Below are 15255 nucleotides of genomic sequence, written 5' to 3'. Positions count from 1 at the left end.
CTGCTCCACTCCCCAACCCCCTGCACCTGCAGGCAAGAAGTCCTCTTTCTTTATCCTGTTTTCCCATGTTGTTCTAATTGAATTCTTAAAGAATGTAAAACATTGGAGTCATTATAGCAAAGAAATTAAAGGTCTATATTTAATCCTGCTAAGCCTCAGGTTTTTGTTAAGTCTATAAAACAGAAATGATAATCGAACCTGGTTCTGTAGAGTTGCTGTAAGAATTGATTTAGGATTGGTAATCAATGTAAAACACTTAACAAAATGCCTGACACATAATAAATGTTCATTACTCTCCTATCTGTATGTGGGTAGATCACTATGTGTTACTTGCATTTATTCCAGGCAAGTCTGTGAGCTTCTAAAGAAGGTAATTGTATCTTAGGTTCTCCATATTTCCAAACACAGTCTTTTGGATATAGTAACTAAGCAATTTAACTTTTTGGTGCATGGATGAGTGAAGAAATTTATGGTATCATACTTGTATCAAGAGGCTACAGAGCAAGACAGCACGGAATTGAATCTTGATGACTCCCCTTTCTTGCTATGTGTCTTGGGCTATTTAATTAACCTCTCTATGCTTAGTGTCCTCAGTTGTAAATAAGATCACGGTACTAACCCTGTAGGGTCTTTGTGAGTATTTAATGTGTTTATACAGACATACTGCTAAGTATAGAACCAGATTTCTACTGGTATTACTATTTTAATTATAAGCACCCATTGTTATCCTCTTTCCTAGCAAAGAATTTGGGCAGCTGAATTATTTTCCCATCATTATTGGTTTCTCTTAGACACTTTTTTTATAAGCCACCCTGTGAATTTTACTCTAATCAGAGACATATAATTCTGATGAGTTATCCAAACTTACATCGTACTTTAAATGTACTGCTCTTTTTTTTTTTTTTAAAGATTTTATTTATTTATTTGACATAGAGAGATCACAGTAGGCAGAGAGGCAGGCAGAGAGAGAGAGGAGGAAGCAGGCTCCCTGCTGAGCAGAGAGCCCGATGCGGGACTCGATCCCAGGACCCTGAGATCATGACCTGAGCCGAAGGCAGCGGCTTAACCCACTGAGCCACCCAGGCGCCCCTGTACTGCTCTTATAGTAGTAGTAATACTGATAATATCACAGTGCGTTTAACTAACATTTATTGTGTGATTACTTTGTGCTGGGCAATGTTTTAACCACTTTATACATATTAACTTATTTAAAGCTTAACAACGATCCTAGGACCTAGATGTTGTGAGCTACCCCCATTTTGTGCATGAGGACACTGAAACTCAGTAACTTGCCAAAGGTTACACACCATAATGATTACCTGAGCTGGGATTTTAATTTCAGACCATTTACTTTCATGCTGTATGGGTTTTCTGTTCTGTTTTTGTGCATCTCTGCACTGTTATGGCAAACTATCTTTCATTTCACTTTTATGAAATAGACATTTATACAATACGTCCCTTTGTTCTACTTCTGATTTTTACTATATCCTAGTATTTAGACTGAATCTATATATGCTAAAATATTCCTTATAGATACAAATACCTAAACATTTAGTAGATGAATATCATGTTATCAAATATAGTCTTTTCTATGTTATTCACTTATTATCATTCATTCACTTTCTCATATATTCAGTGAAGTTTTATGGAGTGCCAGTTATGTCCCAGGTACTGTGCTTGTGTATTGAGACAACACCAGCAATCAAGGCAGACATACCCCTTGGCTTCGTGGAGCTTTCAACCTAGGGGGGTGATGGATATTCAACAATTACATGCTTAATTAATATAGTCATAAATGCTGTGAGAGAAAAATACAGGATTTTTTGAGCACAGGGACCCTGTCTAGTTTGGAGGTTCAGAGGTGGCTTCCCTGAGAAACTTTTAGTTTTATGAAAATTTATATTTATGACATTAAGATTATAAGGGTGAAACACACATACATGGGCACCTGTGTACACTGACAGTATCCACTTAGGAGTACTTAAGAATGATCTGGCTATAAATAATGATGAGTCTTAGGAAGCCCACGTTCCTGGCATCTGTTCTCCTTGTGGGAAATTACCCTTTTTTCTCCAGATTAGACTATCTAAAGTGACTGCTGTAATGTACTTTTTCTTTTGGAGATCAAGAGACGTGCCTTCCTTTAATACATATAGAAACAAGAGCAAAGATATTTAACAAGGGTCTTCTCCCTCACATCCTCATCATGAAGACAGACTCCTAAATGTCTCACCAGTGTGGAGTAGGTGTTGAAGGATATCCCTGATCCTAAGACTCATTTTCTCACAAAAACAATTTTCTGTATCCTCAGAGCCTAGAGTAACTGCTCTTGACCAAAGGTCAGTGTTTGTTGAATGAGTGCGTTTTGGGGTATACATCACATGAGTCCATTAGTCCTAATCTTCAAGTACTTAAGCTTTTAAGGTCAGATATAAAAAATTAAACACCATTTATGATATAGCTTCCGTGGAAAACTGTATCCTATATCAGAAACATTATTTGTATTTCAGATTAACTTTTTGGAACACATGTTCTTTCTGAATTGGAGATCTGTCATCAAACCCTGTTATTCCTACAGTTGGAAAGCTTCTTTCTATCTTCTAGTGGCCAAAATTGACCACTTTAGATAGAACAACGATTTTGTCCCTGCTGTTGGGAAATAAACCATGATCTGAGTCCAGCTGAGAATACTTGTTTTCCCTTCCATATCTTATTCTTATAACTCTTTGGGAATAGAATAAATTCTTAAAGTAGCATGAAAGAACACATTGTACTTACATTCTGTTTTCTTCTTCTGCTTTTGCAGTATGTTAGAAAACTCTTCTAAGTCAATGACTGAGTGATGGGGACAGAATCAACCAATTATTTGACTTGATTTTGCATCTTCCTCTTGCCAGAATTTATGTCAGATTGTTCTATGTTTACTTAAAGTGTTGAAAATTCTTGAGGACATATAAAGCTCTTAACTGCCCAATTTTTGAGTATTTTAGTGTTGGTTATGCCAATTTATATTTTTGGAAATTGGTAGTGAACCTATACATATGTGCCACGCACAAGAAGGTGTTCAATAAGTATTTTTTAATGAGTGACTATAAACCATGTTTTGTGTGTGTATATATGTATGCATATGTGTGTATTTGCATATATATGTACACATACCAACTCGTATATATGTTGTTAAACTGTGTTTCTACTAGATTTAGTTTTCCTATTTTTACCATTTCCATAACTTGTACCCATAGTTAAGATTTCATAGTGCTTTGTGAACATTTAGTTCCTTAGACTTCTGCATCTCATTTACCTCCACTTTTTCCCAAGGAAATGTTTTGATAAAATATATTGTATGATATTCTAAACATTCATTTTAAAGGAGTAAACTTTGGAAAGTTTAACTTTTGTGAACCTTATTTCATGACAATTAAGACCGCATCTATGACTTGAACTACTTAATCCTACCATCGCATTGCTCTATATGGGTGACTGATATTTCTGGTGAGTGCGAAGTATGCATGCAATGTGTTATTCCATCACCACTCCTCCAGGAAAGTTTCAACCTTAATAATAATATATATAATTTTTAATATGCAAAAAGTTTAGTTAATACAATATTGTATGAGTGAGTGTGCATTAGATAATCATTTTTTATTTGGCTTGGGATTCATGCAGTGGAAATGAGGTTGATATTGTACCCACGTTCTTCTTGTCATATATGTTGGCATAGTTTTTTGGTTTGTTGAGAACAGATATTTTATTTTCTTAATTTTCAGGATTTTAGGCAAATAACTCAAAATCCCTTGAGAAATGACAGGAAGATTTTCTTTTCACATCAAATCCTCATTAATAACATTTTTTAAACAGTGGTAAAATCACTCTGTAAAATGTTAGAATTTTCATATACTAAAAGCAGATTTTACCAAAGCAATTCATTTGAGAAAATTCCAGGAAAACATTTTTTTCTCAGTTATTATTTTCCAAATTACAAAAATAGAACTTTCCTCAAATTCTGAATTCTAATCATCTTGAGAAAAATATATTTGAAACCTAAATTCAGAACACACTTTCTTGTTAACAAGAAAGTCATGCCAAATATAATCATAGTTAAAATCTTGTGGAAGGCAGATGGCTGCTGTAAGACAGATTTTTCAGTTTGGATTTTAAATTTGAGCATGATGTTTGCTTTCTTTCTGGAAATACTGGAAAGTTTGCTTTGTTTCATCTGCTACATGAATTGATGATTACAAAAAAAGTACAGGCTGACAAACACTGAATAATTAGAATTTGTTAATTTTTCTTAGAGACCCATTTATTTCAGAATGTCTAAAATAACATTGGGCAAATGTCTCCCGTCTTATATTGCGTGTGCTGTTATTTCCTCCTTCTTTGTTCAGACATCTCGTGGGGAATTTGACTCCAGTGAATTTGAAGTTAGGAGACGTTATCAAGATTTCCTTTGGTTGAAAGGAAAACTTGAAGAAGCACACCCCACTCTGATTATTCCTGTAAGTCTGCATTTTTTTCCCCCATATGGTGGCTACCATTTTGTCTTGTGAATCATTAGAATGCCGAAAGGCTAATGTCAGACCTCTGAGTTCACTGAAAATCATTGATCTTAGAAACGTTTGCTCTTAAACATTCAATCTATGTACAGATTTGTTTTTCTAAGCTGTTCTAAATATGTTAAGATTTTGCAGGTTTGGGTTCTGGCATTGTGAATCTTGGAATCATCACATGCTCGAATAGTCTTCCAGAAAGGAAGAGTATAGAATTCCTTATAATCTCAGGCCACAAAATGCTTAGATACATCTTAAAAATTTTTTGCCTCAGCCATTGCCTGAGAAGTTTATCGTGAAAGGAATGGTGGAGCGCTTTAATGATGACTTCATCGAGACACGCAGGAAGGCGCTGCAGAAATTCCTGAACCGAATTGCTGATCATCCAACTTTAACATTTAACGAAGACTTCAAAGTGTTTCTTACTGCACAAGCTTGGGTAAAGAATTTTGATTTATACTCATATAATCCTTTTGTGTCTTTGTGTATAGTAGGTTGTACGCTTCCTCTTGGTTACTTTTATAAATCAGGCAGCAGCATCCTTGAATTGAGATGGACTATCAGACATTAGAGAGATATCCTTCAGATTTAACCCTGTGTCAAATTTACATGTAAACATCACAGACATCTTCTATCTTCCTCACATATACATATTCATATTTCTCTTGGTAGCTGATTTTTTTAACGTCAGGGTACTCCTTGCATATATAGCTAATACTGAACACATGCAAATATGTTTCCTTTGTAACTGGTTAGGACTTTTCAACTTAGGCTAAAAGTCTTTGTTAAGTGGATAGATGGTTGGATGGATAGCCATATAGAAAATATGATTTTCTTATTTTTCTTTCAATTACCTAATGAAGGGGACTGTATCTATTTCTAATGCAGAAATTTATAGATTCATCCTCTTTTTTCTTTTCACCTATGGAAATATAACTCACAAATAAGAATAATGGCTAGGGAAATTGGTCAGTATTAAATGATTGCTGGCCAATATTGAGTCGCAGTTGTTGCCAAAGTGATAGAGGCTAGAAGGTGGTTCGTCTCAGTCTTGACAGATAGTACTTATTTGGAAGCCCTTTGAGACTTCTGTGAAATGAATTTGTGGCCTGACTCCAGAACCTTAGAAACTGCTAGAAACAGTCTCTGTAGTCACCATTCACAGTAATAGTTTGCCAGTTGTGACTTGCGCCATCTCTGATAATGTTGACTCTTATCGAGTGACGCTGTAGCACTCCTGAGAGATGTGTTATCTGGTCAAGGGTGGCATCTGTCGTCGTATGCCTGGAAAATCATATTGACTTGGAAGCAAACAGTTTTACTTTTTATGTATTCTTCTGTGTAAGACCTTCAGGAAGGAAGATCTGGATAAAGATAATATATTATTCAACATTTGGATAAATAGCAGTATTTTTATCTGTGGATTTGCTGGTCAGCATTATTATTTATAGATTTTTTTTTTCTTGTGGGTAACCTTTTATTTGATCCCAAATCTGCATTTACAAGTGGTATAACCATCACAAGAATCCCTTCGTCTTCTTCCTGGTGTTCTTTTTTAATATGCTGTACTTCTAAAGGGTTACTTTTGTGTGGTGTCTCCTTTTATTGCATTTCTTCTTTTCGCAAATCTGTAGCCCTCTCTCCCAGATTAACTGAGAAGCAGCTAGCTACATATATTGTTAAAAATCTTTCTCTACAGCCTGCCAGATAGGAGAGATAGTGTCACAGTTTACCCAACTTCAGTTGATTGAAGAGCTGTGGTCAGAGAGTATCTATTTACAAACTACTGTTTGTAACATTACATTACAAAGACAAAGCTGGTCAGTGCTTAGCAGTGAAGACTCTGGAATCAGACTGAGCCTTGTCCAGCACTTAGCTTGGACTTAAAGCAAGCCCCTTAACCTTCCTGTGCTTGTATATTCTTCTGTAAAATGAGGATAATAATAGAACCTACCTCATCGTATTATTGTGAGTTATAGATTTAAAAATGTGAATATAGTGCCTGGAACATCCTAAGCTCTCAATACATGTTAGCTATGATTATAACCAAAGAATTAATGAAATTTCCATTTTTTTTTTTCAGGGAGTAGTTGAGACCCTAAGAAATCTTCTCTCAATCATTTTTCCATTAAATTCCTGTTATAAAATATAGATTGCATCTCCTATTGTCCCCTTATCTTCTCCAGTATCTCTTTAAGCACAGTTCCCTCTGTTAAACCTTGTTCTTTTAAAGATCCATGCTGAGAGGAAGCATGTACACATGTTTTACTTGCATACTTTGAAAAGGAATATTATCAAGAAGAATAGACTTAGAGGAAGAAGTGTACCCCAATAAAACTCAGCTGCTTCGACCTACATAAAAAAAAAGTATATGAAACATTTTTATTCTCTATTCTTCTAATGAGATTTCCTTTGGTTGGTAATATTGGAATATTCGCCTCACCACGGATATTTCATTTGTTTGTCTGTCTGTCTGTTTCTAGGAACTCTCTTCTCATAAGAAGCAAGGGCCTGGATTCCTCAGCAGAATGGGGCAGACGGTCAGAGCCGTTGCGCTGTCGATGAGGGGAGTGAAAAGCCGTCCAGAGGAATTCATGGAAATGAATAACTTTATTGAAATATTTAGCCAGAAAATAAATTTGATAGATAAAATATCTCAGAGAATTTACAAGGAAGAAAGGGGTATGTAGCATTCCTGGGGATGTGATCACAAAGTTGTTTAATTTCCAGTGGATCTTCCCATTTGCTGGTGTAGTAAAGCTACATGATGTTAGCATTTCTTTTTGGTTCTCTCTTGAGATTTCCATCTCTCTGCTTACAGCCCTCATCTCTTCTTGCATGCCCTTTGTTTTCTCCATTAGGGTCTTTCACATACTAATCATTGTTCATTAAATTCCTGGTCTGATCTTTTCAAGGTCCCTGTCATGTCTGATTCTGATGCTTGTTCTTTCTCTTTAAATTATCTTTTTCACCTTTTACTATGCCTTGCCATTTTTTTCTTTTCTTTTTTTTTTTTATTTATTTGACAGAGAGAGAAGTCACAAGCAGGCAGAGAGGCAGGCAGAGAGAGAAAGGGAAGCAGGCTCCCTGCTGAGCAGAGAGCCTGATGAGGGACTCAACCCCAGGATGCCAAGACCACAACCGGAGCCGAAGGCAGAGGCCCAACCCACTGAGCCACACAGGCGCCCCATTTTTTTTTTTCTTAATAGCCAGATATGACACTGGGTAAAAGGAATTGCAATAAATAGGCCCTTAGTAATGCACTAAGGCATGGGGGAGGAGAAAATTCCTGTAGTTTTAAATACAGAAGAGTTCTGTAGTTCTCACTATAGAAAAAGATGTTATACTTGAATGGTTCTATAGTTTTGTGATCAGGTCTCAGTCTTTTACAGAGCCTATGCCTCTGAACTGTGAATTTCACAAGACTTTTTCAGTTTTTCCGTCCCTGCTTAGCTGGGACAGAACGGTCAGAGTGGGCTGGAGTTGCGTATTTCCCTTTTTCTGGTTAACACATTTCCTCTGAGGGCAGGCCTTTGTTGAGAAGAATGGAGTGCTCTGGCTATTTCAAAAAGGGTTCATTTTCCTCGACAAGGAGCAGGAGTAGTTTTTACTCAGTATCTGCTGTGGGGACCTAGTCAGTTGGTTTGAGAATCTCTGGATTGATGGCTTATGTTTTTTTTATTTTCTGGGTCCCCCATTAAATAGTAGATTCCATCAGGACCAAAAAGGGAAAAGATTTATTTTATTTCTAGTATCTAGACAGTACTTAACACATAGTAGGTACTCAACTAAAACCTGTTCAATGATTGAAAAAATAAATGAATTAATGTATCATTAGGTGGTAGGAGAATTTGCTTCATCAAGAATCGATTGGTTATTAAAAGAAATATAGAAAAAATTGTTATAGCTGAATGTACATTTCACTTTATCATTTTTTTTTCTCTATGCATTGGTACTTGATGATGTCATTATGGTAACTAACTGTAGTTTAATAATTTGAGACTTTTCGCTCTGCCCTTGTTATTTACCATTTGTCTTTTTCTTTTTCTTTTCTGAGATGCTCAGAAGGAAAGCTGGATTTTATGGTGAACTTCATAAATATCAGTTCTCATTTTCAGGGAGTAAATTGCCACTGGCCCAAACTTGAGGGATTTCTTAGTCTTTCCAGTGTGAAGCCCACTTGTCAGATTTTATTCAAAGTGATGGATTGTTTTCATTTGTAGCCTTGGGAGCCTAAGCTATGTAGGACATTTCATTCATATTCAGATCATGAAAATTTGTGATCATAACTAGTGGTTTCTCTTTTAAAAATTTTTTTTTTTAATTCAAGTTTTGGGATGCCTGGATGGTTCAGTCTGTTTAGTGTCTACCTTTGGCTAAGGGTCCTGGGATAGAGCCTGGTCAGTCTCCCTACTCAGTGAGGAGTTTGCTTCTCCCTCGCCTTTTGCCCCACCCCTGCTCATGCACTCTCTCGAAGAAATAAATAAAATCTTTAAAAAAAAATTTTATTCACAAGTTTTTCTTTGTTCTTATTTTCTTTTGTGTTCCCCAGTTTATTTGCCATTTTGTATTGACCACATGCCATGCTGTTTCTCTGTGCTGGAGGCTGAAGGTAGAATAGGATGGTACCTGTCCTTGAGCTTAGAGTCTAGTTGGGGAAGCAGATATATTAATAGATATTGCAGTGCAACTCATTAAGTGTTTGCTTACAAATGTGATCTGAGTGCTGTGTAAGCACAGTGTAGAATTTTAGGAAAGCTCTCTGTATAAACATAAATATTGCAAGGTTTAATGATACACACTGATGTATACAAAAATTGAGAAAAAGAGATAAAGGAGAACATTTTTCTTTGCTAGAAATATTAGTTTAGTATGACCGTTACTTAAAACAAAGCGTAGGCCTAGATCAGGAGGGTGCAATTTGCAAAGTCTTAGTGGTCATGAAACTAATACCTTTATTCAGTGACAACTAACATTTCCACTTTTTTTAAATTTTTTTTTTAGAAAATATTTTTCAGTTTACTCATTCATAAAAACTTTTGATATTTTATTAAAACTTTTGATATTTTAATCATTTAATTTAATTTAATTTAATTTAATAACATATTTCAACTAACCCTAATGAGTAGTAAGATGATAAAATATAGAGAATTTCATCGTATGTAATAGATATTAGACAAAAAATTGCTCACTGCTGATACATTCTCTACCATAAAAAGCTATCTTGAAAGATGATAGTATAAAAGCAAAAATGTAAAAATATTCAGAATTTAAAATGAACTCCAAATTTTTGAGTTAATGGCTTGTCAGGTACCAAATAATCTCTTGTTGTTCATTCGTTCTCTCTCTAATATGAAAATATTTATTGGATATACTGTGTTTCAGGCTTTGAGATAAAAGAAAATAATGAGACTCAGCCCCTGTTTTAAGGAGCATATGGCCTAGGACCATATGATTTATGCAAGCAATTACAATAGAATGGGATTATACAAGCATAAAATTATGATAGGCGTTAATAGAAGTATAAAATTATGATCGGCTCATTGAGGACAAAATGTCTACAAGTCTTTTGGAACAGAATCAGAAGGAATTTATTTGTGCTAGGATTTAAAGGATTAGAAGTAGTTTTCCAGAAGGTAGGAATGGCAAAGGGCAAGGCAAAGGGATATGCGTAATGACTGAATGAGGAGAAATCATGAGCTATTCAAGAATGAGCAGTTATTTTGGCCTGAATCACAATAGCTGGACGTGGGGAGGCCACGCAGGGACTGATCATAAAGGACTTTCCAATTCAGTCAAGACGCCTCAGTGTTTATATGTGATGACAAAAATTAAAAGAGGGAGAATATTTAGAAGTCCCTTTGCAGTCGTGTAGTTACAGATGCTGAGGAGCTGATGACAGTGGAAGCAAGAATAGATAGGTAGATGGATGGCTGGGTGGATGGGTGAATGGATGGATGGATAGATATAAGAAATATTGGAATTGGTGATTGAGTAGCTCTGTGCAGGTATGTGTACAGGATGATACCTGGATTTTTTGTTCAGCTCACTGGAAACAGTAACTTTAAGTAGGACATGTATTCAGGAGAAGGGTAGAAAAGACAAGTTCGTTTAGGTAATGTTGCCTATGAGACACTGAGGTGTAGTTGTTTTGGTGGACAGAGGTCCATGATAGGGAATGGTGATCATGTAATTTATATTCCAAGCCAGGATACTTTGGGGAATGAAGAAGGATGCTGTTACTGATTACTCTTGGACAGTAGTCATTCAAGAACTGGCCTGAGTAGATGGGAATGACCTCTCCACTCAGTGAAAGATGATATCCATCTTTTTCTCTTCATTTAGAAGAACATAAGCACAAGGAGAAAAGGGACTTGCTTACTGTCTTTTAAAACTTCTATCCATTGAAGAACTTACTTTTTGTTTTTAGAATATTCTGATGAAATGAGAGAATATGGCCCGATTCATCTTCTGTGGTCAGCATCAGAAGAAGATCTGGCTGATACTCTGAAAGGGGTTGCCAGCTGCATTGATAAATGCTGTAAGGCCACTGAGAAACGGATGTCTGGACTCTCAGAGGCCCTGCTTCCTGTCGTACATGAGTATGTGCTTTATAGTGAAATGTTAATGGTAAGAAGGCCTCGTTGTAATTTTAACTTGGTCGCTGACCTGATTATAAGCGTTACAAAGGCAGTTTCTCTTTCTGTTGTTTCACCACTATCCTTCTGTCTTAGCAGAATGCTTTGCATATACAGATACCCCATAAATATTTGTTCACTATGTGAGTGAATGGATGAGTAGAGTATGTTAATAAAAGGCAGAATACTCAAAAGCAACAATGATGTGTAAGATTACACATGATTTGAAACATCCTCAGTCAAGATTTACATAGAGAATATGATTAGCTTTTCCAAGCTTTTAAATTTTTACCGTGAAATTTTTAGTGTTTTAGAAATATCTTTTCATGACAGAATTGCTTACCCCCTTACAGGTACGTTTGATTTAGCAATTTATTTATCATTATGTACAAAGTACTTGAGTGGATCTTGATGTTTGTTCTGTTTTCTGGATGCTTCTAAAAAGAAATCGTTCAAGTTAAAATGATTTTCTTTCACCAGTTGCAAAGGCTTTTCTTCCTCTTATATCAGAGTTTTAAATTTAACCTCCTCAATTCCAGCTAAGGTCTCCAGATATCTGGGATTTAGCAATTCTATCTGCAGAGCTAATGTTTTTCATCCTGTATTATCCTCTGCTCCCAGTACCTTGCACAAACTGGTGACCTCAGGGTTCTGGTGTTTCAGTGTGGCCATGGGGGAAGGGAGTCTGCTTACATTCAGATATATTGCATTTCTTCTGCCATTTCTGATTGGAGCCCTGTTTTCATGTACTCTTGGTTTGGTGGTGGTGGTGGTGGTTGTTTTTAATTTCACCTCTGTCTTAGTAAGAAAAGGTCTCTTAGCCTTTCAGCATAAGGTCTGCCCCGTTCGTGTTTATCACGTTTAGGTTTTTCTTTCAGAGTATTAAATATTCTGTAGATATTTCAAGTTGCTGCTGTTACTTGCCTTTTTAGGGGTCTTCTATCAACAAACCCTTCTTACTTCCCAGAAGCCTCTAATGTTTCACTGTGAAGGAGTTTCCTCCTTGTCTCCATCAATCTCCTTGGCTACATTTCATTGTTTTGCTTCATTATTGATATCCCCCTTGTGGGGCTCTTCAAAGAGATCTGATTTGTATAATTAAAAATAGTATATTCTTCTCCCTTAATTAGATGTGTTTTTCTCTTTATTATGTCAAGATGAAAATTATGTAATTTAAGTCATGTATCATTGTAGGTGTGGAAAAATTATAATAGTAACCAGAAAGAATTATTTTATGGGTTCTCATTTGATTATATTATTTTGCAGACTCCAAGGGTATAATCAGTAGCACTTAGTTACAGTACTGGTCTGTTTTATACTGGAAGTTTTTCTTCAGTGTGAGCTAAAATAATGAAGTGCGTGCCTTGACAAAAGGATTAAATTTGTGTAAATTTACTATTTATCTTCTGAAGCAAACTCTTACTTCAACTATTTCTACCTATGTGAAGCCCAGTACTTCGCATTTATAGAAACAGACCTTACCTAAATAAGACTAAATTGCAGTACATGTCATTTGGGTTAAAGAGAGGAAAGGGTTCCTGATAGTAATAGCAATGAAACATTGAAATAAATACAAAAGATATGTGATAATTAGCTGAATTTTCTATTGATTTCTTTGAAAATAGGAGAAACGTTCATCTCTTTTGAGTGTTTTAAGTAGTGTGATTCCACCAGGCACAAAATTAGACTGAGTAATTTTCAGGATGCTTTTTATCCTTAATGCCTCTCAGTTCCCAAATACAATAGTCATCTTGTCTGGCCTCCATTTAACTGCGTTGTAGGTAGGCTCTTCCCTTCTTCTGAAAACCCCTGAAAGACCTGTGCCTCATTAAAACTCTTTTCTTGTATGTCCTGTGTTTCTACTCTTTCTGTTTGAGTTATTTCCTTACCTGGAGCTTGTTTTTATTTTTTCCTTAATCTGTTTAGGCCAGTTGTGTTTATTATCACAATTTTATTATTTAAACTAATACTGTGAAAACCAGTGAAAGATGAACACAAATAAAATGTGTCCTTGGGTCCATAATGCCTAAGTAGCATGTCTTGAAAGAAAAGTGAGTCATTCAGGGAAAGACATTGTAAAAGCCTGGCAAGCATTAAAGGTGAATTCTGCACTCAGATTCCTTCACAAAGGTGTTTTAAAGTGTAAGGACACAGAAACATGACATCATGGTTATTCAAGAAAACAAGATGGAACTCTTCTCAGTCAGAGAGGAGACTATGATTTCTCATCAAAAGCTTGGCTCATTGATATATTTTATGCTAAAGCAAAGTCTCGAAATGTGAGTGTACACTTCAGTTTTCTGATTCCCCACTATAATTACCTATTTGATTTAACCATGCCTTTGGAATTGGTTAAGTGGGCTGCCAATTATTATAGACATTTTAGGTGACTGTCCTAGCCACTTCACACCATAGCATATACTCTCAGTGCTCTCACAGATTTTTTAGTTTGATTATTTGTTTTATTTTTGTTGGTTTGTTTGTTTGTTTGTTTTTGCTTTTTGGAGAACTGGGTATGTCTAGAGTGTTCCTAAATTACCTAACCCAGTAAGATGTGTATTGGGAAAGACGAATAAAAGATTTATGGGAAAAAAAAAAACCCTCTTAAATGCTTGCTTTCAGAGATTAAAAAATCTTCTTTAAGTCATTGTATCCCCAAATGACTGATGATTTGGGGAATAGATGCTATTTATATTCTAAAGTATATATTCTTTTATCATACAAATATTATTAAACCTAAGTGCAACTTGTTCCATCCTTGTGTTTTAATATGAAGGGTGTTATGAAAAGGAGAGACCAAATCCAAGCAGAACTGGATTCCAAAGTGGAAGCTTTGACGTATAAAAAGGCAGACGCTGATCTGGTAAGTTTCGAAGTTTCTTCTTATTAGTCATATAGAATTCATTGGCTGAAATTTTTATTAGCAGTGTGGAATTCCATTGCATGCTTGTTTTTAAGGATTCAACAAATGATACTCAAATTTCTTCTACAAATCTATTCTACGTTGAGTACCCATTGAGTTGGTAAGCTAAACAGTGATGCTTTTCTGCTTTTCTATCTTATATTGTCTCTTATGATGAGTAAAATACGAAGTTATTTTTTTTTTTAATTAGAGTGTTAGAGGAAGGTATGGAAAGTACCTAGCACTGTTCCAGAAGGTTGGTTGACAAATCCATTTTTTGCGCATTTTATAAGGTGTTAGTACAAAATAAGTCAGTGTTCCTATATACTTTTCCCTAGTTCTTGTAAAAAATTTTAGAGAGGAAGTGTCTTTGGTTTCAAATTTCACCCTTTCCTTGCAGAAGATTTTTATGGAAAATTTCAAACATAAAAAGTGATATAACAGGGGCACCTGGGTGGCTCAGTGGGTTAAAGCCTCTGCCTTCTGCTCAGGTCATGATCCCAGGGTCCTGGGATCGAGCCCCGCATCGGGCTCTCTGCTCAGCAGGGAGCCTGCTTCCTCCTCTCTCTCTGCCTGCTTCTCTGCCTGTGATCTCCGTCTGTCCAATAAATAAGTAAATTCTTTTAAAAAAAAAAAAGTGATATAACAAACTCGTATACCCATCACTGGGCTTCATTAATTTCCAACATTTTGGCTGCCTTTCTTTATCTGTCTCTTTCCTCGCCTCCTTTTTTCTGAAGTGTTCTCATGCTGATTTGACATTATAGTATCACCCGCAGTATTTTACTATTTATATTTTATTGTCTTTGCATATCTTCAGAGTATCATTTTGAGCCTGGAATTATTATTCTCATTTTAAAATTGAAGAAGAGGCTTTGAAGGTGGAGTGACTCTCCCAAGTTCATATAGTTCTCAAAGCAGAAGTAGGCTCAGAGATGTTGGTATCACTTGTCTTCCTCAGACTGTGCTGCCTCCCAGAGAGCAAGTATAAAAGTGGGAAAAATTGAGAATTGCTTTGGTTAACTTCTACTGAATTCTCTCTGATCCTTTTTTAATGTAAGGATTTTGTTTAGTATTGAGTACAATATTGAGTATGCTTATGGCAGATGTGTGGGGAGCTCTTGAAACCCCCCATTAATACTAGGATCGTAGCCCCCATCCCATC

The 15255-nt window shown here is 35.9% G+C and overlaps 1 protein-coding gene across 2 annotated transcripts in view; it reads left to right on the top strand.

Moving 5' to 3' along the window:
* Nucleotides 1-15255, top strand: part of SNX7 (sorting nexin 7) — a 98451-nt gene that overhangs the window by 26197 nt on the left and 56999 nt on the right. For both annotated transcript variants that reach the window (XM_032301585.1, XM_032301586.1), the window contains exons 3-7: nucleotides 4389-4499; nucleotides 4825-4989; nucleotides 7034-7232; nucleotides 10981-11180; nucleotides 13965-14051. In XM_032301585.1, coding sequence (XP_032157476.1) covers nucleotides 4389-4499; nucleotides 4825-4989; nucleotides 7034-7232; nucleotides 10981-11180; nucleotides 13965-14051 — 762 coding nt within the window. The remainder of the gene's footprint in view (nucleotides 1-4388; nucleotides 4500-4824; nucleotides 4990-7033; nucleotides 7233-10980; nucleotides 11181-13964; nucleotides 14052-15255) is intronic.

The sequence above is a fragment of the Mustela erminea genome, chromosome 10 (assembly GCF_009829155.1).
Source record: "Mustela erminea isolate mMusErm1 chromosome 10, mMusErm1.Pri, whole genome shotgun sequence".
In the NCBI taxonomy this organism is placed as follows: domain Eukaryota; kingdom Metazoa; phylum Chordata; class Mammalia; order Carnivora; family Mustelidae; genus Mustela; species Mustela erminea.
The sequence above is the reverse complement of the archived record's forward strand: the minus strand, read 5'-3'. Positions and strand labels throughout refer to the sequence as shown.